This window comes from Chlorocebus sabaeus, chromosome X (genome assembly GCF_047675955.1).
Source record: "Chlorocebus sabaeus isolate Y175 chromosome X, mChlSab1.0.hap1, whole genome shotgun sequence".
Taxonomy (NCBI): Eukaryota; Metazoa; Chordata; class Mammalia; order Primates; family Cercopithecidae; genus Chlorocebus; species Chlorocebus sabaeus.
In genome coordinates, this window is record NC_132933.1 from 139,983,421 (window position 1) to 140,005,670 (window position 22,250).

Genomic DNA, 22,250 nt, shown 5'->3' on the forward strand with positions numbered 1-22,250 from the left:
TTTTTGAGACGGAGTCTCGCTCTGTCGCCCAGGCTGGAGTGTAGTGGTGCAATCTCGGCTCGCTGCAAGCTCCGCCTCCCGGTTCACCCCATTCTCCTGCCTCAGCCTCCCGAGTAGCTGGGACTATAGGCACCCACCACCATGCCCGGCTAAGTTTTTGTATTTTTAGTAGAGATGGGGTTTCACCGTGTTAGCCAGAATTGTCTCGATCTCCTGACCTCATGATCCACCCGCCTCAGCCTCCCAAAGTGCTGGGATTACAGGCGCGAGCCACCACACCCGGCCAAGGGACTTCCTTTTCTTATGCTCGGATAATTTCTAGTTATTCTCAGGTAAATTTCATTAGATATCTCAAGATTCATACTGGATAGAGGATGCTATGGACTGATGCAGAGGAACCAAGGGATCAGTAGAAGTGGAAAGGGTTGCCAAAGTTGTTTCATTTGGGGGAATTGCACAAAGGCTACCAACAGCCAGGCATTCTGACTTTATGTCTTCTGAGTAGGGAATCAAGATAGAATTTCTCTATTAATAAGTATCTTAATGTAAAAGCTTCATGAAAACTTCTTCCCCTTTGATTTCTACCAAATAGTTTTTTAAAAAGAGTTCTCAAAAAATTCAGTGTATATGGCAATTTCTTTTAATATTAAAGACCAATTTCTCTATCATATGTTTATTATACACTCCTCTTATAAAATGAAACATTTTTATTCATTCATTTTAAGATTTACAGCAATGGCAATTAACAATATAGACCAAAAGCTTCAAATTTAGCTGCATACTTTTAAAAAATGGTTAAGAAGTAAAAGATGCTTTAAAAGCTATCCATCTCAGTTCTTAAATGGCATCTAAACCTTAGAAGTCAAATGTTATAGCAAATATTTTTAAAAGCAACTGTAAATAAAACCGAATGCAACCGCAGCATAATATAACCATGTAGCCATAGATATACGATAAATCTAAACAGCAGCTTAATATTAGGACCATTAGTCACAGTGGCAAAAGTTCTTAGATATTGAAAAGAAGGTGTATTAGGTCAACTGCTAAGATGGTTCACAGTGATCCCTGCCTCCTGATATTCACAATCTATGATCAAGATAGCAGGCCATCCCAGGACAGCAGTCAAGGGAAAATAGTTGATGACCAACTGAGGCAATCAGAGCTCACCGTCTTGGTCTTCAGTTGTTTTCCCTGGACTGAGGTGGTCACTCCCATGGAGCTGGCAGGACCTGTGGTTTACTTCTAACAAATAGAATATGGCCGAAGTGATGGGATATCGCTTTTTTGATTCAATTACAAGATTGTTACTTCATCTTGCTAGCAACCTCTCTTTTTTGCTAGCTCTGATGAAGTAAGCTGCCTTGTGGGAGAGGTTCACATGGCTCACATGAGTATAGCCTTTGGCCAATAGCCCAGGAGGAATTGAATCCAGAAAACAACCACATGAGTGTGACCCCACAGATGCCTATGTCTCTGGTGAACACCTACATTGCAGCCTCTGAGACACCCTGAGCAGAGGACCCAGTTACGCTGTGCCTGGACTCCTGACCCTCAAAAACTGTGGGCTAGCAAATGTGTTGTTTTAAACCACTAAGTTTTGGGGTAATTTGGTACATAGCCATATAGACAGAAATGTCATTCCTTTGCATCTTTATTATGGCGCAAAACCATGACTTAACGTCAGTTAGTATTGCTTAATGGAATCAACATACATATTGTTATACCGTGAATCATTTTCAGTTAAGACCACATTTCTCAGAGTTTGCCAAAACAAGCCTTCTGCCTTCGGATTGTCAGGCCACTGGAGGATGGAGCTCTTACAGATCCGCTGTCGTAGCCTCAAATACTGAGAATGCTGTAATACAGGCTCCAGCAGGATAAATATAATCACATCCATGTTCTCATCCATTAGCCTCTGCAAAGCCAAGTAAAAAGCTGTTTTAAAGTTCCAGCTTTTTGCATATTTTTTGGTTAAAACAAATACTGTTTTCTTGCTTTGGTTGATGCTCTGCATGAGGTTGTCGATGATGGCCAATCCCGGGTCCCAATCCCTCTCCTCTAGACAAAGGAGAACGTTTTTGTCTTGGCTCTCTTCAAGGTGGTAGCGCAGCTCATTTATCACCCAGTCAGTAACAGAGGCATCTTTGGTGTCATAAGAAATGTAAGCATCATAGAAAGTTTGGGATGTGGAAAGAGACCTGTAGCCTTTTACCTTAGCTAAACACACATTATATATAAACCAAACATCCCAGTAAAACAAATGGTGAGCCAGGGCAGTCAACATAACCATGGTGGTGATAAAGAAGGTGAAGAAAAATAATATCACTGCAGTGACATCTGAAACACAAGTTGTTAGCTCCAGACTCACAATACTCTTCCCTCTTTGATCCCCAGGACTGGCACAAATGACATCTACCAGTCTGGGAATTGTGACGTTCAGATGTTCATCCATCCATCTTCGGAAATCTCCAATGTCACAGGTGCATTCGAAGGGGTTTCCGTGTAGTTCCAAAAAACATAAATTGGTGGTGGTCTTAGTTTCAAGTGCGGATTTGTTGATCGTTTTTAGCAGGTTGGAACTTAAATCGAGGTGCATCAGACTACTGACTTCAGAAAGAAAGCCAGAGGGTAGGTGGGAAATCCTGTTATGACTCAGCAGCAGTGTCTGAAGGGAAGATGTAAAGTCAGATAGGCTATCAGTTAAAAAGAATAGTTTGTTTCCACGTAAGTCAAGCAACTGGAGATGAGGAAACTGCTGGAGTAATGTCCAGTTAAAAAACTTTAACATATTATCATTTATATGTAGTTCAATGAGACTCGCTGGCAAATTAAGGAATGCTTCATTTGGAATATGCTTGAGCTTATTAAGGGATAAATCCAGCTTTGTCAGATTCGTGAGACCTTTGAAAATGGAGATATACCTGTTATCATCATCATTCCACAAAATGTCAAGGCGATTGCCACTGAAAACTAATTCTACCAGGGACTTGCTTTCCAGATTATACTTATCTGTTAAAGTATAAATGTTGTTGTGGCTCAAGTTTAAAACTTTTAGATTTGTAAAATTTTGAATAAATTCTAGATGATGTGTTACCCCTGCTATTCTGAAATAGTGTGAATTATAGCTGAGATCTAGAACTTCCAAGTCGAACAATTCAGTAAGAGCACTAGCATTATCGAAATCTAGTCTATTGTTTGTCAAATCCAAATATTTGACATGAGGAATGGCTGAAAATTCAGTTCCACTTAACACTTGAGCATTGCTATTTGCAGACAGATTTAAACAGGCAATGTCAGGAAGATTTTCAAATTGGTTTGGCCCAATGAAGAAAATATTGTTGAGGCTTAAATCTAAGGCTTTTCCATAAGCAGCACATTGTGGCTTTATTAAAGGACGGGTGAAATGATAAAAGTTCGAATGTGGGTCAAACTCAAAATCTGTTGAGCGACGTTTCAGGATATGACGTTGAAAAGAGGAACTATTTGCATAACTCTGCCTGGTATCTTTTACCAATGGTGATATTCTGTTTTCTGACAAGTAAATGATTTCCAGGTTGGGGAAATTTTGGAAAAGGTTGAAATCGATTTGCTTAATAAAATTAATACCCAAGTTGATAGTTGATAAGTTTGGAAGCTGCATCAGGGGCTGGAAATCGTCTTTTCTGAGTTCCTGGAACACATAACCTCTTAAATGCAATGCCCGTAGAGACAAAAGTTTAGAGAAGTTTTTGGAAATATTAATATGCTGTGGATAACTCCCCTTTATATAGTTAAAAGACAAGTCAAGTATTTCTAAGCGGGGCAGCATCGTTAAAAATTCCCCAGAGGCAATTTCTCCCACTAAATAGTTGAATTCAAGATCCAGCACCTTCAGATGAGGCATATTTTTAAACCAGGCAGCATTAATCTTCCTGAGGGAAGTGCTAGAGAGGTTTAGGTATTGAAGTTGGGTCAAGTTTTGAAAAGCAAAACGATCTATATTAATTGAAGCACCCCCATCACAAGGCACGCATGGAAATGGGGCATTGAAACACCTCGGACAATTCCCGCTTAAATCTAGTAATGTTAAATTTATCAAACCCTTGAAATCTTCTTCACCAATGTATTTGATCTGGGTGTTGCTCAGAAAAAGTTTGCGCAGGGAACTTGGCAGTTTGGGTGGCACATGTGAAAGAGAATTGAAAGATAGTGATAGCAACTCCAAATTTGTCAGTGTTTCAAATACCCCATCTTCTATGTTAGTTTTCTCACAAACTTTGTTAAAATAGCAGTTCCAGGCCAAATAGAGATATTTCAAGTTTATAAGTCTTGAAATGCCCTCTTTAGTTATGTTGTATATATTGTTTTGAATTAGACTCAGTTCTGTCAAAGACTCTGGCAAACCAGAGGGTATTTGGGGTAACTGGTTGTCTTCAAGCAGTAACTCCCTTAGGTTTTTTAGGTTGAGGAATGCCCCGTCTGTGATATTCAAGCCATTTGATTGTATGCCAGGATTTCCGTTCTGGCGCTGTACATTGGGGTTGTGGTTTAGATTTATTTTAGTGAGATTTTGCAGCCCTTGAAATGATTCATTCGTTATGTGTGTGATGAAATTATCAGACAAGTCTAGTTCTGTCACATATTTGCCCACCGTTTGGGGAACTTCCCGTAGTCGACGATTGCTGCACTCTGCAATAACAGACCCATTTCGCTTTTTCTCTTCACAAGGATAGCTTCTAGAAAAATTTTCTTCAGGGCATAACTCACAGGAACCAGGTATTAGCAGGAAAAGGCAGGTCAGCATTGACGACTGAAGGAACATGTTTTCCTAAGGAAAATCAAAAGCAGAAGCACAGTATTAGAGTAACGGTATTTGCCAGGTGTTTTGTAAATAAATTAGCAGTGCTACACCATACTTGTATGAGTTTTGATGTGTGCATTCACTTAACAATTAAATAAATTGCATCAGATTAGGTCGAGAATGATTTTACTTTTTACTATGTTCAGCTTCATGGTGCTAAAAGAAGTTGAAGATGGGCTGGGTGTGGTGGCTCACACCTGTAATCCCAACATTTTGGGAGGCTGAGGTGGAAAGATGATTTGAGCCCAGGAGTTTGAGACCAGACTGGGCAACATAGGGAGACCCTGTCTCTACAAAAATTTAAAAAATTAGCCGGGCATAGTGGTGCATGCCTGTAGTCCCAACTACTCGGGAGGCTGAAGTGGGAGGATGGCTTGAGCCCCTGAGGTTGAGGCTGCAGTGAGCCATGATTGTGCCACTGCACTCCATCTTGGATGGCAGAGTGAGACCCTGTCTCAAAAACAACAAAAAAAGGAAGTTGAAGATGAAGCTCTCTGAGATTATGATGATGAGAAGACCTGGGAAGCTTCTGCAGAGGCCATTAATCAAGATACTCCACCACCATAATGAGTCTAAGCTGGACCACAGCTATGGTTTATAGTAAGTCTATAGCTTAGCAAGCTATATATTGATAGCATCAACCTACTGACATGACACTTGATGAAACTTTGGCCAGCCCCCATGGAGAGTTCAGATGCACTTCTAATACGGTATCATCCTAGATTTTCAAGGCAGTCATCTTTACCTTATTTATACAACTGTATCTCTCTTACTGGTATTTCCCACAATTATTCTATACTTCTATGGTGACATATATTATGTTTTCTTCTTGCATGACTGGAAAGTGGGCACCTTATGTTGATAATAATAACAAGCAAAATGTCAGGTATTGTGCTAAGTGCTTCATAAACATTTGATCACCCGCATTAATGCTCACAGGAACACAGTGCAGTAGGTCCTATTATTATTTATATTTTGCAGATGAAAAAACAAACAGACTTAAGTACCTTTCTGAAGGATGGTATGTTGTAGCACTGGGACTTGAGCCAATCTGATTCCAAAATCATAGTTTGAACAACTAAGCCATCATACTACACAATCTCCTTTTGAAATCCTTGTGCCTGAACAGTGCCTCAAATGTAAACAGCACTCAAAAAATTGTTTGTGGAATAACTACTACTCATATGTTCCTTATCACACAAACATTAGCATTCATAGCTATTTGCTTGCTAATTTGGAAACTTCTCTAGGGAAGACACATGGTGCTTTATATTTTTATGCACCCTCAGTAACACAGGAGAGTGCCTCACTTTCTGTTACTGTTTCTTAATAAACAGAGGGCTGAATATGTTACTTTTGGTAACCATACAATGCAATAAACAGATTAATGTGATTGGTTTGATTAAGGGTAGTAATTAAGAGAACTCTCAAAAATCTTATTTCACTGAACACAGAAACCAGCCTAGATTTTTCACTAAAGCCCAACTCATGTCTTTATTATGGGTTAAACCAGATAAGTGCCTTTTTTTTTTTTTTTTTTTTTTTGCGACGGAGTCTCGCTCTGTCACCCAGGCTGGAGTACAGTGGCGCGATCTCGGCTCACTGCAACCTCCGTCCCTCCAGGTTTAAGCAATTCTCTGCCTCAGCCTCCGGAGTAGCTGGAATTACAGGTGCATGCCACCACACCTGGCTAATTTTTTGTATTTTTTTTTTTTTAGTAGAGACGGGGTTTCACCATCTTGGCCAGGCTGGTCTTGAACTCCTGACCTCGTGATCCACCCACCTCAGCTTCCCAAAGTGCTGGGATTACAGGCTTGAGCCACCGCACCCAGCCATAAGTGCCTTTTAAAAAATACTCCTAAAATTTAGGGCCGGTGAGCTAACACCTTTATATGTCACACCTTCATTATGTTATAAAAGATTTTTATGTGGACACTGATTATTCTGAGTGTCAATAATTATTTCCCTTTGTAACAGCCAAGGAAAAGCCAGCTCCTTTTGAGATGGAAATTAAAGTGGAGCAGAACTCCCAGAAATGTTCAGTTGCTAGTAGCTATTTTCAAATGCAACACTATTGTGTTGTTGCTGTTTAATGTTTAACTTGCTCTAAAACAAGGCTCTACTATACCTGGTATGGTAGGCAGAATTTTAAGATGGCCCCCATGAATTTTGTCCTGGGTGTTACTGCTGTGATAACATTATATTATATGGCACATGGGAATTTATCTGGATGGGCTTAATCTAATCATACAATCGTTTGAAGATGGAACGTTTTTTCTGGTTAGCGGCAGAAGGAAAAGTCAGAGGGGTAAGACGCATGAGAAGAATTGGATGCAGTATTTCTGGCTTGAGGATGCAGGAGCCTCACAATAAGGAATGCAGGCAGCCTGCGGAAGCTGAGAGTGGTTCTCTGCAGGCAGCTAGCAAGGAAATGAGGTTTTCGGGGTGGTGGTGGGGTGGTGAGTCGAACAACAACGGCAAGGAACTGAAATCACCTGACAATCTGGATGAACCTGGAAACAACTTTTTACTCAGAGCCTCCAGATGAGAGCCCAGCTTGGCTTTGTGAGACTTGGAGTGGAGAACTCAGGCAAACCTGCCCAGATTCTAACTCACAGAAATTTAGGCCAATGAATGGGTATTCTTTGAAGCCTCTACATTTGGGAGCGATTTGTTCTGCAATAATAGAAAACTAATATATCTAGATGCTATGGATTCTAAGATGATTTATGGCTTGAAAACATGGAGCTCCTGCAGAGGCAGCCATGGGTCTCCAGGCTTCACATCTGTACTGGAAGACACAGGCAGACCAAAAGGAGGGGCAACGGGGCTCAGACATGCGAGGCACTTTGGGGGAGACACCGCAGGCAATGCTATATTTGCTCAGGCACCTGAGCAGATCTCAGCCTGTGTGATTTCCAAGTCCCAACATTGCTAGATTTCAAAGTCACTTCTGGACTCATCCCTGCCTTGATTAGCTAGTGGGTGACCTGGGGAGTCTATTTGATTACACTCACAATATATGAATTGGCTCCTAGTCTCATGGGTACAACAGATATGACTTAAATACATTACAAGGTTTCCACTGTGATAAAAAAGAAGTGCATGACACTGTAAGAGCCTAACAAGAGGGGACTTTGGCCTAGTCATGGCAACTGGGGAAGATTTCCATAAAGAAGTGAAACCTAGGCCGAGGTGGGCCGATCACCTGAGGTCGGGAGTTCGAGACCAGCCTGGCCAACATGGAGAAACACTGTCTCTACTAAAAATACAAAATTAGCTGGGCGTGGTGGCGCATGCCTGTAATCCCAGCTACTCAGGAGGCTGAGGCAGGAGAATCGCTTGAACCCAGGAGGCAGAGGTTGTGGTGAGCCAAGATCACACCATTGCACTCCAGCCTGGGCAACAAGAGTGAAACTCCGTCTCAAAAAAAAAAAAAGAAAAAGAAAAAGAAAAAAAGAAAAAAAAGAAGTGAAACCTGAATTGCAATCCTAAGGTTGAGTAGGCATGTGTAAGGCACAACGAAGGTGTCAATGGAATTTTTCAGGAAAAGGGAGCAGCATGTGCAAAGGCCCTGTGTCTATTCCCGTGAGTTTCCCAGGCTGTACCTCCAGAGAAGCCCTGGGACAGGAATCCAGAGAGATGTGGTGTGGGTCTGAGACAAGGCACATCAGCTTTCATGTTTGCCATGGTATGACTGCTTGCCACAGTAGGGCCCAGAGGACTGGAATGGCACAGAGGAAGTAGCTAATGGAGATGTCATTGAGATTCTCAGTATCTCCATGTCACCAAGTTCAGTGGACATTTTTCAGTCCTCATCTTACTGAGAACATAAGTTTAAGAGACTGAGAGAAAGCCAGGGACTTGAGTAAAAACCAGAGTGGGCCAGGCACAGTGGCTCACGCCTGTAATCCCAGCAGTTTGGAAAGCTGAGGCGGGTGGATCACTGGAGCTCAGGAGTTGGACACCAGACTGGGTCATGTGGCAAGATCCCATCTCTACAAAAAATACAAAAACAAATAGTGGGGCATGGTGGTGCACGCTTGTGGTCCCAGCTACTTGGGAGGCTGAGGCTGGAGGATCGCCTGAGCCTGGGAGGTGGAGGCTGCAGTGAGCCATGATCGTGCACTGCACTCTAGCATGGGGGACAGAGACCACCCATCTCCAAAAAAGGAAAAAAAAGACCAGAGTGGGTTTTAAAAATATTAATTAAATTGACAACTAAAAAGTGTATGCATTTATGATGTACAACATGATGTTTTGAAATACGTATACATGTGGAATGGCTCAGTCAAGCTAATTCACATATGCATTACCTCATATATTTATCATTTTTTGGTGGTGAAAACACTTAAAATGGACTCTCTTAGTGATTTTCAAGTGTATAATATGTTGTTATTAACTATAGTCACCATATTGCACAATAGAGCTCTTCAATAGAACTTTTTCCTCCTGCCTAACTGAAATTTTGTGTCCTATGACCAACATCTCTCCAATTCCCCTATCCCCAAGAATGGATTTTGATCTTCATCTGAGAAGTGATGCAAGCCTTTGAAGGTTTTTAAGCAGGATGGCACCATGCTTAGATTGATTCTGTAGTGGTCACTGGCAAGAGGGTACAGAACTTCAGTCATGAGATGATGGGAGTTTGAACTAGGGTAGTGGCAATAGAGATAGAAAAAAATGCATTCAAGAGATATTTAGGAGGTACATTTGAGAGACATAGCAATGGATGAATTAAGGGAGGTAGAGGTTGTGAGGGAGAGGGATGCAATCAGAGTGACTTCTAGGTTCCTGGTCTGTGCATCTGGATGGATGAGTGTCATTCACTGAGAAGGAAGATTGTTTGGGGGAGGGCTACTATTAATTAAGTTTAGCAGGTTGCTTTTGAGTTGAGTTTGTAATATTCAAGTAGAGATGCCCAGTAGGCAGCTGAGCATGTGGGTCTGAAGCTCAGAGGAGAGTTCTGACAGAGGAATGAATTTGGAAGTCATGACAATTGAAGCCATGGGTGTGAATGAGATCATTCAGGGCAGTGTAAGGCATAAAGGATCTTCCACACTTCAGTTTTAGGAACAATTTTCTCAACTTTTTCCTAGTAATTTTTTATGATTTCATTTTCTTATCCCACTGGAATTGTTTAGGTATGAAATGTGAGGTGTAGACCCACATTATTTTTTTCTAAATGGAGACCCATTTACCCTAACATTATTAATTGGATGATCTTTTGCTGACTGATTTGATAAGCTTCCTGTATCACATACTAACTCTTCTGCTATTTGGATCTATTTCTAGGCTTTCTGCTCTGTTTTATCAATGTGTTAGTATTTAATACATACTTGGTATAAATATGTAATAGGTATATGCATTAATGAAAAGACAAATAACCCAATAGAAAAATTGAAAAAATATATTAACAGACAGTTCACATAAAAAGGAAACATAAATTGCTCTTAAAGCATACGAAAAGACATTCAACCTCACTCAAAAATTACACCGTCATACAATTTTTCACTTACTCTATTATGCAGTTGAGGATGTGGGGAAACAAATACTCTTAAATTTTGCTGGTAGGAGTCTAAATTAACACCACCTCTAAGATGTAGGGTAATGTGTAATATCTATCACAATTGGAAACATATACTTGGAGTCAGCAATTTCAATTCTAAAAGTAGATCCTAAAGACACACCCTCATATATGCAAATGTTTATATACAACGATGTTCACTGCAAGGGCTGTTAGCAATAGCAAAAGACTGGAAATAATCTAAATGCCTATGAGTAGTAGTCTGGGTAAATAAATGATGTCATGTTCACACAATGGAATACCATGTGGCAATTAAATGGATAAGGCAGTTCTATATTCATTCATTCATTAAATATTTATTAGGCAGTTATTTTATTTCAAGAACTGTATTTGAGTTGCAGATAAAACAATGAACAAACCAGATTAAAATACTTGCCCATTTTGAAAGATAGAGTGTTAGACAGTGGAAAGTACTGTGGAGAAAAATATAACTGGGAAGGGAAATGGTTATGTAGAATGTCCCTCAACCGGGACTTGTCTGATGCTTTTGTCATGATTATACCGAGCCGATGGGTCTAGGGGAGGAAGATCACAGAAGTGCAGGGCCATTCTAGCCATATCATATGAAGAGTGCATGCTATCAACATGACTTTCACTGTTTATGTGTACCTTATCATCTGACTGAGGTAGTGTTTGTCAGGTCCTTATTACAATTTTTAACTACAGATTAACACAAATTATTTTTTTAAAAAGGTCCAAGGAGAATACGTCAGGGCAAGGCCAGATTCCAGACCATTCCCTTTACGTGCTAAACAAAACATTGTTGTTAGGTAACTCATGTTTCGGTGGACACTTGGGCGGGTCCAGAGGGCAGGATCCATCTTGTGTGGCCTCACTAGCCTGGAGGTAAGGCCTCAACATCCTGTTTCAAATCCAACTCTATTTCATACGAGGCAGAGAGCAATTGAGGGGAAAATCCTCTAGAGGCTGCTAGAGACCAAAAACTGGAGTCTTTTGAGCTCTGCTCTGTTCTTTCTGGATGAAAGTAGCCTCCGGGAGTCTAAAGCAGCTTAAAAGCAAATTATGGGCCATGGAAATGGCCAGAACATTCCAAAAGACATTTTTTAGTTAAGAGCTTGAAGTTTCTAATGCTGTCCTCCCAAAAAAGTACTAAAGTAAGAAACATGAGTTGACAAATTCCAAATAATCTGATTTTGAAAAGTACATAAATGGGAAGGGCAAGAAATGGTGAACAGGTTGCTTGCAGAGAAGTTGGGGAGACCTTCATTGCTCCACCTTCTATATTCCATGTGGGACTGCACAGAGTTTGAATGGAATACTAATGCTCACCTTACAGGGTGCTCTGCTCAAGTCCATAGGAGTGCTGTGTAACCATACCTGGCATGGGGGAACCCCAGGTCCTAGCAGCCACTGATCTCAGAAGACAGAGCAGAGACCAAAGGCCCAGCAAGAGCTGTACCTTCTGAGCCAAGTTCTTCCTTTCAGCCACACCCATGCCTGTGACTACCAAAAGTTGTGGCTCCAAAAAGATATCAAAGGGCATCTGGTCCCAGATGAAGTGAGAAAGGTACTAAGGAGAAGTCACCCTCATTACAGCAGAACCAATCAATAGAAACAATCCAGCTTGGTAGAAGAGAAATATGCAAATAGAATAGGGAAACAGCAACTCTACAATAACTTAGAGAAATGGCAACTCTGCAAATAAAATAGAGGAAAAAAAAATACCACTATGCAAATAGAGAGAAAGAGAGAGACAGAAAGAAAGAGAGAGCGAGAGAGCACAACCAACTTCTGTTGGTTGAACCTAACAGTTGGGTGCTCCCATTAAAGCAATAGTAAAATAATAGAATCCTATAAGATCAAAGAAAGTGTAGGAGAAGACAACAGTTGACAAGAATTGTCTACAAAGTTTAGGAAAATGGAAAGCAGGTGGATGAACAGTAGATGGGGCAGAGAAAAGCAGAGAAGGCTGAAGCCTACAGCCCTGTGCCTTCTGTGCTGAAAGAGAAGTCCACCCTTGATGTCAACAGCTGATGGTATAATGGGGCTCAGGCCAGGCCCCAGGGACCAGTTAAGATAAGGAAGAGGGTGCTTACTAGAAATAAGATAAGTATTAGATTGGGAGCTGATAAAGTGAAGAACCTGGATTGAGCAGAAGTGGAAGAATAGAGAATCAAAAAAGGGGAGTGTTTAGGTTGAATTGTGCCCCTAATAGATAATTTGAAGTTCTAACCCCTGGTACCTGTGAATACAACCTTATTTGAACTTTGCCGATGTCATCAAGTTAAAATGGAATCCTACTGAATTAAGGTGGGCCCTGATCCAATAACTGGTCTCTTTATAAGAAAAGGGGAATTTGGAAATAGAGACATGGGAAAGAAGGCCACCCACATGAGGAGCGATGTGAAGGCTAGAGAGATGCAGCAGCAAGCCAGAGAACATCAAGAGTTGCTGGCTACCACCAGAAGTTGGGAGAGGGGCATGAAACAGATTTTCCCTCTAACCCCTTAAGAAGGAACCAACTCTGCCAACAACACATTGGTTTCTGACTTGTGGTTTCCAGAACTGTGCGAGAATATATTTCTGCTGTTTTGATACACCAAGTTTGTGGTACTTTGTTTCAGCAGTCCTGGGAAACGAATCAAGTAAGAGCAGAGAACAGGTAAATGACAGTTGTTCTGTGAAACCCTCTGCTGAGACAAGTTCATGCTGCCAGAAAAAAGCCCTTTGCCTGGCATGCCCTTGAGCTTGCTGCAATGAACACCCTGATGATGAGGATGACTGGGTCTTTGTGGTCCAGATCCTTCACTGGGGTTGTCTTGGAGCACCCAGAGAAAAGCAAAACCCACTTCTTTAAAGAAAACATATGAATCATGAAAAAGAAAAAAAGTAAAAAATGTCTGCCCAACTTCTCCTCTCCCTGCCAAATACAGCTATTGCTACTGAGGAAGCAATTTCACAACAGTTTTTCTGTTTTCCATACAGCATCTGTTCTTTGGTTAGGTCCACAGTACATGACCTACCAATTTTCTTCTGCAGATTCTGAAGGAAACAGACAGCACAACAACAACAACTCTCTCAGTCCTCACCCAAATCTTTCTTCTGAAATTGGATGCTGATGGCCACCAAACACATTTTTAAAAGACCAGCGCACTTTGAAGAACAGCTCAGAAAGTCTGCCTTCGTGGAAAACTCATTCCCTGGGAATTGCAATGAGCAGACAGGTCACACCCAGAATTTGCCTGAAGGGGAGGGCTGCAGCCAGGGCGGAGACCAGATGTGTGGGCACAAAGGTAGGGATGCTGCCATGTGAGGCTAAAATAAATCCCACGTAGTGTGCAGTGCAGGTGGTCTGGGAGGGGCCTAAAGCTGCCTTCCTGGAATTAACAGCTTTTTACCTTTTTAGACTCCTTTCCCAGGCTGCAGGAGCTATTTTGCAAAGATGACTCCTTCATTCTCCCTTTGAAAGGCTTCCTTCAAGGTCTCCTGGGATGGGTCCTGCTGATGTTCCCTAACACTGAAGTGTCAAGAGAACCTATTTATTATAAAATGTAATTAATCTCCTCAACTGAATTACTTAGCTGCTTCAGCACAATGTTTGGATTCAACCAGAGTTGAATTTTTGCCAGATTGGAAATAGTTCTAATTTTTAATGGATTCTGATTCATTTGCAGTTAACAATGTTGACCACTGATACATGATGAAAGGAAATTAAGAAATGGTTATGCAGGTAGGATTTGTCACTTTAGATGAGATTTACAATTAATAATAGATACTTTATTTTACCCATGCCAAATTCAATGGATTCACTAACAACTTTGGAAGACAAAAGAAAACATGACCACATTAAGTACACTTATCAGTAAAGAGATGGGTCCTGACTTAACATACACAAAAATATGAAAAATCGTGTTATTGGATGCTGGGAAATAGCGTAGGGAACATTTGTTTAATCCTCAAAAAATAAATAAATAAATAAATGAAGTCCATGAGGCCCCTGCTTTACAGACATGGGACCTGAGGCTCAGAGAGATGAATGTCTTCAAGGTCACTCAGATGGTAGGTGGTAGAGTTGAAAGTGACCCTAGATTTACCTGAGTAGTTAATGAATTAGGAGGGCTGAAGCCAAGGGGCTAGTTGGCCATGATCTGGTTTCAATGATCAGCAGAGACCTGACAGCCCTATGTGGAACCTCCAAGACTCAAATGCTAGTGGCAGATTTTCCACGTTCCCTTTCTGCACTGAGCAGGCTACCACAGAGAACTTCCAGATTCTGTCATTCCTTAGAACCACAGGAAATCTACTGATTTTAGACATACACACCAACTAGCAGCTCTTTGTAGCTGTCTGCAAAATCAACACAGCCTGTATCTGCTAATGCCAATCCAGAACCACAGGTTATGCATTTAAATTACTATGTCTTATAGCAGGGGTGTCCAATCTTTCGGCTTCTCTGGGCCACACTGGAAAAAGAAGAATTGTCTTGGGCCACACATAAAACACACTAACACTAACAATAGCTGATGGGCTAAAAAACAATCGCATAATATTTTAAGAAAGTTTATGAATTTGTCTTGGGCTGCATTCAAAGCTGTCCTTGGCCATATGCAGCCTGTGGGCCGAGGGTTGGGCAGGCTTGTCCTATGGTCTTGAATAGTCATAAATTGGGGCTACTAATTTAAAAATAACAAATCCTTCAACTGCATTTAATAACCCAGTTGAACTCAGAGATGTTCCATTGGAATGACGTTCCCCTCAATGGATCCTGGAGGTGACACTAAGATGCACTTACAAATGATGTCCAACATTAATGTTCAACAATGTCCATGGTTAGTTTCAAAGACTAAGCTTGGGAAATGACATCCTTCCCTGTGAAACATGCCCTAATATTCTGTAAGTCTGGGGTCTTCCATAAGACTGCTCTCTCTTTCATAAACTCTGAGGTTCTTAGGTTATTATAATGAAAAGATGAGAAGCAGTGACTGAAAGAGGAGAATGAACTCCATCAACTGCCTTCGCCCTTATCTAAAGTCTCAGTTTCTCAGAGAAAGCATACTTAGAACTTCTATTTTGCTTTCTAAAATCAAACCAAGGTGGCTAGTAAATACATTTCAGCTCTTACTGGAGCATTTCTAGCCACCTAAAAAAAGGGACTGTGCTTTTTAAGAAAGACCAAACAACTGTTGATGCTCTAAGGCACTGATTCTTAACTTTGGCTGCACAGTAGAGATACTTAGGAATTCTAAAAGCTACAAATGCCGAGCCCCATATCCAGAGATTTTGGTTTCATTGATCTGGGGTTCAGTCTGGGCAGCAGGAGTTTTGAAAGCTCCCCCTCTGATTTGAGTCCATTGCCAAGGCTAACAACCTCTGCCTTTAGGCAGGAGGTCAGCCAGGTCCTTGACCTCCATTGGCCACCAGGGGAGCAAAGTGGCCATTTTTGCAAGTTTAATTTGATTTTATTATTACTCCATTTACCAGGTTTGTGTTTTTGTTTTTTTGGTTTTGTTGTTGTTGTTGTTGTTGTTGTTGTTTTGAAACAGAGTCTCACTCTGCTGCCCAGGCTGGAGTGCAGTGGCACAATCTTTGCTCACTGCAACCTCCACCTCCTGGGTTCAAGCAATTCTCCTGCCTCAGCCTCCTGAGTCCCTGAGACTACAGGTGCGCACCACCACACATGGCTAATTTTTGTATTTTTAGTAGAGACAAGGTTTTGCCATGTTGACCGGGCTGGTCTCTACCTACTGACCTCAAGTGATCCGCCCACCTTGGCCTCCCAAAGTGCTGGGATTATAGGCGTGAGCCACCGGGCCCTGACTATTTACTACTTTCTTATAATACAATTATACTGGCTATCGCAGTAGCTTACAAATATCAAGTAGAAATTGGATAATTTCAACTGCAATCCCATATGTGTCATTGGCCCAGTTGACCCAATTGCATATGGGCCACCTACAGTCATTTTGTAAAGCATCATAAAATTTTAGTGCAGAATTAATTTACCTTCAAGATCCATAATGAACATTAGGTGGGTATAAAAATTAACTTCAGGCTGGGCGCGGTGGCTCATGCCTGTAATCTCAACACTTTGGGAGGCCGAGACAGGCGGATCACCTGAGGTCAGGAGTTCGAGACCATCCTGGCCAACATGGCGAAACCCGGTCTCTACTAAAAATACAAAAATTAGCTGGACTTGGTGACACGCACCTGTAATCCTAGCTACTTGGGAGACTGAGGCATGAGAATCACCTGAACCTGGGAGGCGGAGATTGCAGTGAGCCGAGATCGCACCACTGCACTCCAGTCTGGGTGACAGAGTGAGATTCCATCTCAAAACAAAACAAAACAAAACATTAACATCAAAAGACTTAAGTGTACATTAAATTGTCAAAATTAACTCCAAGGACTTTGGGGGAAAATATATGGTAATTTTGGATGAGACTCTTGAAATCAGATTTTTCAATTACTCTTAAACCTCATTGAATTTTCTAGAAAACGTATCATTTAAAAACAAGTGTAAAGTTTGTTTTTAGTCTGACAGTTCTTGACAATAACAAAAACGGATGACCTGCTATATCTAGACAGTGTAAAATAATAACTACAGAAATTGTAGCATGTTATTAAGTTGGTGCAAAAGTAATCACGGTTTTTTTGCACCAACCTAATTCTTTAAAACTCTGACCAAGAAAAGTAGCAATTAATGTTGAATTGTAAGCCTTCAACAGTAGATTAAGCTCAGGCTTCACTAGGCTTTAGCAATTGACCTATGTATGTGAAGGAAGAGAGTTTGTCCTTTCCTACAGAAATAGCAAAGGAAAAATATTTCCCTCACCTTCTCCTCCAACCTGTTGTTCTGGAAGAGGATATTGTCTCTGGTGGGGCCGGTAAGTAATATTTCCAGTTCAATTTCTAACTTGGAATTTTCTTATTTTCCTGTTCAAATTAGTAAGATCATCACTGCATTTGATTTTCAAAATTTACTCTCTAATTCTTTTATACTAACATATGCACAAATTAAAGATCACAGCAAAAGCCGCTTTACCTGCATTTACAGTTGTTTTGATCTTTAATTTTTATCCTTATTTGCCCATTTATTACTTTCTTGGCTCACACTATTTGCCACCAACCCAGATTTCTGGGTCAGAAATCCCATGTTCTATTGGAAAGCTTTGCTAAAGAAATAGAAGTGGCTTACCATGTTTCTGTTGTTCTAATTTTTCATTCCGTAACTTGCAGCAGTGCAGGATGGTACCCTCTATGCAGGAGGTGGCCGAGAAGAGAAAATGGCTAACTTCCTGATGTGGGTCTATTTACCATCAGCAGAACCTAGCGCATGTGTTTTACAGAAGTTTACATGAAAAGAAGGGAACTTGTGATTGCTTAGCTGTTGCCAAATCATTAATTGACTGTGCTTTAAAACTTTGAAACTGAAGTTGCAGGAAAAAGTTGTTTATAAAATGATGTAAATACAACCCAAATCAGACACATACAGTGTATTTTTTTAGTTTTTGTGTATTTGTGTGTACAGGGGAGAAAAAGGGAACATTATTCCATTCACTAAGAAAACTTCAGTGTATTCTTTTTTTAAAAAAGTTACCATAAATTTGTACTGAACTTAGGATTTCTCAAGCTCATCTTCCTTGTATAATTCACAGATGTAGGCGAATAACGTGAACACTGCTTCATCTTTGTTCCACATGTTTCTGAGATAGCACCAGTAGGTGTGGGTCTCCCTCCTACCAGGCTGTGGCCGCAAAGTGAGCACCTTTCTCCTGGGTGCCCCGTGCCTCCCCCAGCACCTGGCATATAGTATAAGCTCAATGAGTGTTCATTGTATGAACGAGTGAGTCAATGGCTGAGCATTCATGAGGCTGGAAAATTTAATCTTCCCGATTTAGTCTGATAAATGGATTCAATTTTATGCTCGCAGAGCAAGGGCCTCAAAAGGTTTAACCTAGAGCAGAGGTCAGCAAACTGCAGCCTTTGAACCAAATCTGGCCCAGAAGTGAAAATATTTTTAGGTGAACATTGGCAATGGATTTGATGATAAAGAACACTAACTTTAAATTCCAACTAAGCAGAATGTTATCCCCTCCAAAAATGATTCCATTCTTCTCATTATTAAACCTATGCTACAAAAAAACCTGCCTTCGATTATTATTATTACATTTTGAGTTTCATCAATTAAATAATTGTGGAAATTTTTATTTTACTCTATAAGTACCTACATAATATTCCAAATTTGCTTCTTGGCCTGTGAAGCCTAAGATATTTGTGATATGGCCCTTTACTGAAAAAGTTGGCTGACCCCTGGCCACAAGAATAAAGTTTAGAATGGGATGTGATATGTTTCATCTTGCCTTACACCCCAGGAGTGGGAGAAAACCAAATTGGCAGCAGAGTGGGCAGAGATGATATCCATATATAAATGGCCTGTGGAACACCTTGTTATGAAGGAAGGCCTGTCAGCAGTCAAAGAATGGCTTGGGTGGGTATGCCTAGATGGACCTCTAAAGATCACACCCTAAGGGAATTCAAGACCTGGTGCACGGTTTGAGAAGTGATTCCTATGATATCAGAGTGTGCAGCCTGGGCCTTTGTGGGCAAACCAAAAACATTTGTGATTGTGAACCCAAAGACCTCGGCTGGCCGCATCCCAGTCTTTTGGTTTCCCTCCAAACATTTGCTCGGAAATAAAGTAAAGAAAGTAAGTAAGAATGGACCGAGTGCAGTGGCTCACACCTGTAATTCCAGCACTTTGCAGAGGCCGAGGCAGGAGGATGACTTGTGCTCAGGGGTTTGAGACCAACCTGGGCAACATGGCAAAACCTTGTCTCTAAAAAAATACAAAAATTAGCCAAGCATGGTGGTGTGCACCTGTAGTCCCAGTTACTCAGGTGGCTGAGGTAGGAGGATCGCCTGAGCCCGGAAGGCAGAGATTGCAGTGAGCCATGATAGTGCCACTGCACTCTAGCCTGGGTGACAGAATGAGACTTTGTCTCAAAAAAAAAAAAAAAAAGAATTAAAAATGACTTCCAGCGGTTGACTGAGCAAGGATCCTCGGAACTGGAGAGTTTGTCAGCTTTCTAGAAAAGGGGGACTCACATACCCTGGCTTCTAGGCCACCAAGTGTCAGCCAATTGTAGACCAGTCAATTGACCTTATAAGGCATGCATATAGATATAGATATAGATATATAGATATATGTGTGTGTGTATATAAAACGTATATATGACATATTTTTTATGTACATATGCATGTTTATATGTATATATACACACATACAGTCTAGTATCTATGTCAAGCAAACTCATAAAAATGAGTAACTGACTTATACCAAATAAGCCTTCAGGTTTCTCCACACAAGCAGTACCTTAAAAGATGAAAATGAAAATGGAATTGACACCAGGGCAGGAAGGTTACTGAGAAGCAGAAGTTCCATCTGCTTGTAAAGTAGCCAGATGATTGGCTTCTGCCCAAGCCCAGAAACTGGTCCTTGGTGGCCAGGTCTGCTCTCCCCACCTTACACTGTGAGGCTCAAAGCTCCTGGGCATCTCCTAGACCAATCTTTCCTTGTTCTTCCCCTTGCCATCCATGCTGACACAGATCTTGATTCCAAAATGGAGAAGACCTGTCATGAACCGCTTCTGCCAGGCAAGCCTGCCAGACAACGTGCACTTCCCAGACACACAAATCACCAGCAGATAAGCCTCTCCGAGCCTTAGTTTTCTCGTCTGTCAAATTGGGATAAGAATACTAGTATCTTTTTCAGATGCTGGCTTCGAGGATTAAATTGCTCATATTGTGGAACTCTTAGAAAAGTAGCTGGCACAAAGTGAGTGTTCAACTAGTAGAGCTAGAATTATTATTACTACGCTTGTTGTTACAGACTTCACACATTCCTGGACTGCTGGCAACAGCAGGCCTGAAGAACCACTCTTTGGGCCTTCCCCAGCCCTGGACACAGCCCTTTCCTCTCAAGTCAGTGATGACCAGACAATTCATAAGGCGGCAAATGGCTTTCCCACACTGGGGCCGCTTCGAAGTACCACATACGGAAATAACGTGCAACCCTGGAAAAAGCTCAAGGTCTGGGAAAACACCAAGTGCCTGGAATCAGTTGTTTGTTGTGAAATCGATGCTAAATATATAAAAAGCTAAAGTGAAAGGACTTATGTGGAAGAAACTTTTAAGTCAACGATTTGGATGAAGAAATGCACAAGAGGCTTCCTTTACACAAATCTCATGTGATCCTGGTTCTAAATGGGGGTGCAGAGTTCCTGAGAGGACAGCTACTGTGCGTCCGCGTTTGGGAGCCACACTGTGGCTTCCCTTAGTCCCTTTAAGCGGCTGCCATTCCCTGGCCAGGGAAGACACAGGTGAGATAGGCCACAGGTGCTTCCTGAAACTGTCTGCTCCTCCTTCCGCTTGACCTTAGCTTTGCAAATCCTGAGCACTTTGTGGGCACCTCTGGGATGCAACTTGTTGGTGTCACGCCCACTTTGCCAGGTCCTGCTGGCGGATATGGGCTGCTTGTCTTCTTTGTCCTCAGGTCCCCATGTCCCTCCTGATGGTGTGTGGCCCAGATGGGATGGAGTCCTCTGCACCAGCACTTACTTAAGGCTCTACCCACCCACCACTCCCATTCTCTCTGCTTGTTACTATAATCCCCATTTTCAGAAGAGGAAACAGGCTCGTGAAGGCTCAGTCATTTACCCAAATTCAGCAGCAAAGCTTGGATCTGAACGGAAAGCTCTGTCGTACTTGCCACTTCCTCTGCTGGATGACATTTTGGTGGCTCTGTGTTACATTCTCTACCAGGCTGTACACCTTTTGAGCCCAAGGGCTGTTCTATCCATCCAGCCTGGTCTCACACATGGATGTTGGTGAAAATGGATGGGGATGGATGGATGGATGGATGTTGGGAAAATTAAAGGGAAACACAGAGGACAAATGGATAGAATTAAGGGAAGTTTCTTTTGTATATAATTTTTTTCTGATTATAATATTATTACATGGTCCTAAACATCCAAATAAAGGAACGTAGAACACATCAGATGAACGCTCTCCAAATTCCACTCCTCAGAGTTAACCATTATTAATTGTTTGGTATATGTTCTTCAAAATTTTTCCTACGTATATACTGATATATAATGGCATACAGAATTCTTTTTGAAAACTTAGTTCACATGATACATGCTATTCTGCATCTTTTTTTTCCAGCTAGCATTCTGGTTTGGATATGCAGATCTGTCTTGTTCTTTTTTTTTTAAATGGCTATGCTCTATAGATGGTTATGCATGTAGCATTTTACTTAACGAATCCCCTATTGATTGGCATTTGTTCTTGTCCTGATGTTTTGAAATAACAAACAATGCTGCAACAAACATCTTTGGAGGGAAGATAATTTTAAAAGGAATGTGTTCAGGTGAGGAGGAAAAGCCAGCAGGATGGAGAAGAGTGGTCACGTGTGCAACGGACAGAGTCAACCTCCTGGAGCCACTTTCCCAAGTAGGGAAAGTGAATGAACCAGGGACAGTAGTGGGTGGGCTTGCAATTTAGGAAGGGAAGGGTCACCTCTCCTTGGAATGAGAATGAATGCAGATAGGCTCTGTGAGGAAAGAATGTGGGTTTTGTGAGATGATGATGAGGTCGGTGACATAAAACATGTTTGATGTAGAGAGGACAGAATTTGAGGACGCATCCATTGGTGGACAGATATAGGAGGCAAGGCTGTTTGCTGGGGACAGGGCATCTGGTAGAGGGATCAGTACCAAATGCTGAAAATATGTGGGAAGGTTTTGGGGACACTTGATTCAAATATATGAGGGCTGTTTGAAAAGCACAAGAACAACCTGCTAG

General features: G+C 41.4%; 1 protein-coding gene and 1 long non-coding RNA gene across 3 annotated transcripts; one reads left to right on the top strand and one right to left on the bottom strand.

Annotated features, from left to right (window-relative positions):
• Nucleotides 1-689: 689 nt before the first annotated feature.
• TLR8 (toll like receptor 8) lies at nucleotides 690-17,671 on the bottom strand. Of its 2 annotated transcripts, none has more exons than XM_007991037.3 (2): nucleotides 17,584-17,671; nucleotides 690-4,807 (listed from the first exon to the last, which is right to left on the bottom strand). In XM_007991037.3, the coding sequence occupies exons 1-2, from the start codon at nucleotides 17,584-17,586 to the stop codon at nucleotides 1,685-1,687; spliced, it is 3,126 nt and encodes a 1,041-aa protein (XP_007989228.1). In that variant the 5' UTR covers nucleotides 17,587-17,671; the 3' UTR covers nucleotides 690-1,684. The 2 variants fall into 2 exon arrangements, with proteins under 2 accessions (XP_007989228.1, XP_007989229.1); XM_007991038.3 differs by lacking the exon at nucleotides 17,584-17,671 and adding an exon at nucleotides 13,787-13,938.
• LOC119619956 (uncharacterized) lies at nucleotides 15,929-21,444 on the top strand. The gene is made up of 3 exons (XR_005236362.1): nucleotides 15,929-16,049; nucleotides 18,044-18,105; nucleotides 20,278-21,444. It is a non-coding gene; the product is annotated as an uncharacterized lncRNA (long non-coding RNA).
• The last annotated feature ends 806 nt before the right edge of the window (nucleotides 21,445-22,250 follow it).

What these genes read in the sequence shown, in the direction of transcription:
- TLR8 (XM_007991038.3), bottom strand. Translation starts at nt 13,843, where the DNA reads ATGAAGGAGTCATCTTTGCAAAATAGCTCCTGCAGCCTGGGAAAGGAG. An exon ending in TGGGAAAGGAGTCTAAAAAG is followed by an intron (nt 4,808 to 13,786) that starts GTAAAAAGCTGT and finishes GATTTTCCTTAG; the next exon opens with GAAAACATGTTCCTTCAGTC.